This window comes from Chenopodium quinoa, unplaced genomic scaffold, assembly GCF_001683475.1.
Source record: "Chenopodium quinoa cultivar QQ74 unplaced genomic scaffold, ASM168347v1, whole genome shotgun sequence".
Classification (NCBI taxonomy): Eukaryota; Viridiplantae; Streptophyta; class Magnoliopsida; order Caryophyllales; family Amaranthaceae; genus Chenopodium; species Chenopodium quinoa.
This window is the reverse complement of record NW_018742923.1, coordinates 1-1,523: the sequence shown is the minus strand read 5'-3', so window position 1 is coordinate 1,523 and position 1,523 is coordinate 1. Positions and strand designations below refer to the sequence as shown.

The following is a 1,523-nucleotide window of genomic DNA, read 5'->3' as shown; positions in this document are numbered from 1 at the left end:
CTCGGTCAAGAGTATCGATTCTATTGATATCCTCATACATAGGCTTCCTCATGGCTTGCGAGAATGAGAAAGAAATTTTCTCATCTCCCACATTCAATGTTAGCTTGCCTTGTTTCATATCAATTACCACTCCCGCCGTGTTCAAGAACGGCCTTCCCAAAATGAGAGGAACCTTGTTGTCCTCCTCCATTTCCATCACCACAAAGTTACAAGGTACAAAAACTCTTCCCACTTGTACCGGTACATCTTCAAGTATTCCCATTGGTAACCTAACCGAACGATCGGCTAATTGTATTGAGATTCTTGTTGGCTTCATCTCACCAACTTTTTAAATTTTTCGCAATTGAGAAGGGCATCAAGCTTACACTTGCCCCAAGATCACAAAGAGCATCCATGGCTTCCATATCTCCAATCTTCACCGGATTTGCATAGCTACCCGGGTCACCAAGCTTTCGGGGAAGGTTGTTTTGAATGATTGCGCTCACCTCCATTGGAAGGGAGATGGTTGCACTCTCTTCAAGCCTACTTTTGTTGGACAAGAGATCTTTTAAAAATTTCGCATATGTAGGCATTTGTGACATAGCATGAAGAAAGGGAATGTTCACTTGGAGCCCTCTCATGACCTCAAGGAACTTTGAAAACTTCTCATTCAATTTTTTCTCTACCAACCTATGAGGGAAAGGAATAGGTGGCTTGTAGACTCTCATTGGGGGTTTCTCCACTTCAACTTCAACTCCCTCTCCTTTCTTTGTGTCTCCCTCAACACTCTTTTCTTTTTCTTTTCTCTCAACTTCTACCACCTCATTTTCAACATCATTCTCACTTCTCACCTCCACACCCTCATCTCTCTTTTGTGGCACATCTTCACTCATTACCGGACCTTCATACCCTCTCCCGGACCTCAATGTGATAGCCTTGACATGCTCCTTCGGGTTCACAACCGTTGAGATTGGAAATTGACCACTAGCATTGGAGGTAGAACTCCCAACTTGTTGTGCAATTTGAGCTAGTTGATTCTCAATTATTTTGTTGTGCGCTTGAAGTTGTTGGATGTTGGAGCTCATTTCTGCATTGCTCTTCCCTTGTTGATTTATGAAAGACTCAAGAGCGGCCTCAAGGGAAGTATTTTGGGGTGGAGGAGGTTGTTGGTTGAATTGATGTCTTTGTTGGTTTGGATGGCGGTATGGGGCTTGGTGATTTTGTTGATTTTGGTTGTAGATGTTTTGAGGAGGGTTGTTGTAGTTGGATTGTTGGTTTTGATTGGGTTGTCTCCACCCTTGGTTTTGTTGCCTCCAACCTTGATTGAAAGGTTGCTCATTTCTTTGGTTCACGGCCGCAACTTGCTCATTAGTAGCATTGCAATATGAAGCCATGTGATCATTACCCCCACAAGTCTCACAAGACATGACTTGTGGTTGTGGTTGTGAAGAGGAGGTACCGCTTGAGGAGGTTGCTTGGTCTAGCTTGTGAGCTAGCATATCAAACTTTGAGGCAATGAGATCTATTGCACTCAAACTCATGCA

General features: G+C 43.5%; 1 protein-coding gene across 1 annotated transcript; it reads right to left on the bottom strand.

Annotated features, from left to right (window-relative positions):
• Positions 1-317: 317 nt before the first annotated feature.
• LOC110728320 lies at positions 318-1,064 on the bottom strand. Its single transcript, XM_021907978.1, has 2 exons — positions 824-1,064; positions 318-544 (listed from the first exon to the last, which is right to left on the bottom strand). Exons 1-2 carry the CDS (start codon positions 1,062-1,064, stop codon positions 318-320), a joined length of 468 nt encoding a protein of 155 aa, XP_021763670.1.
• Between the last annotated feature and the right edge of the window lie 459 nt (positions 1,065-1,523).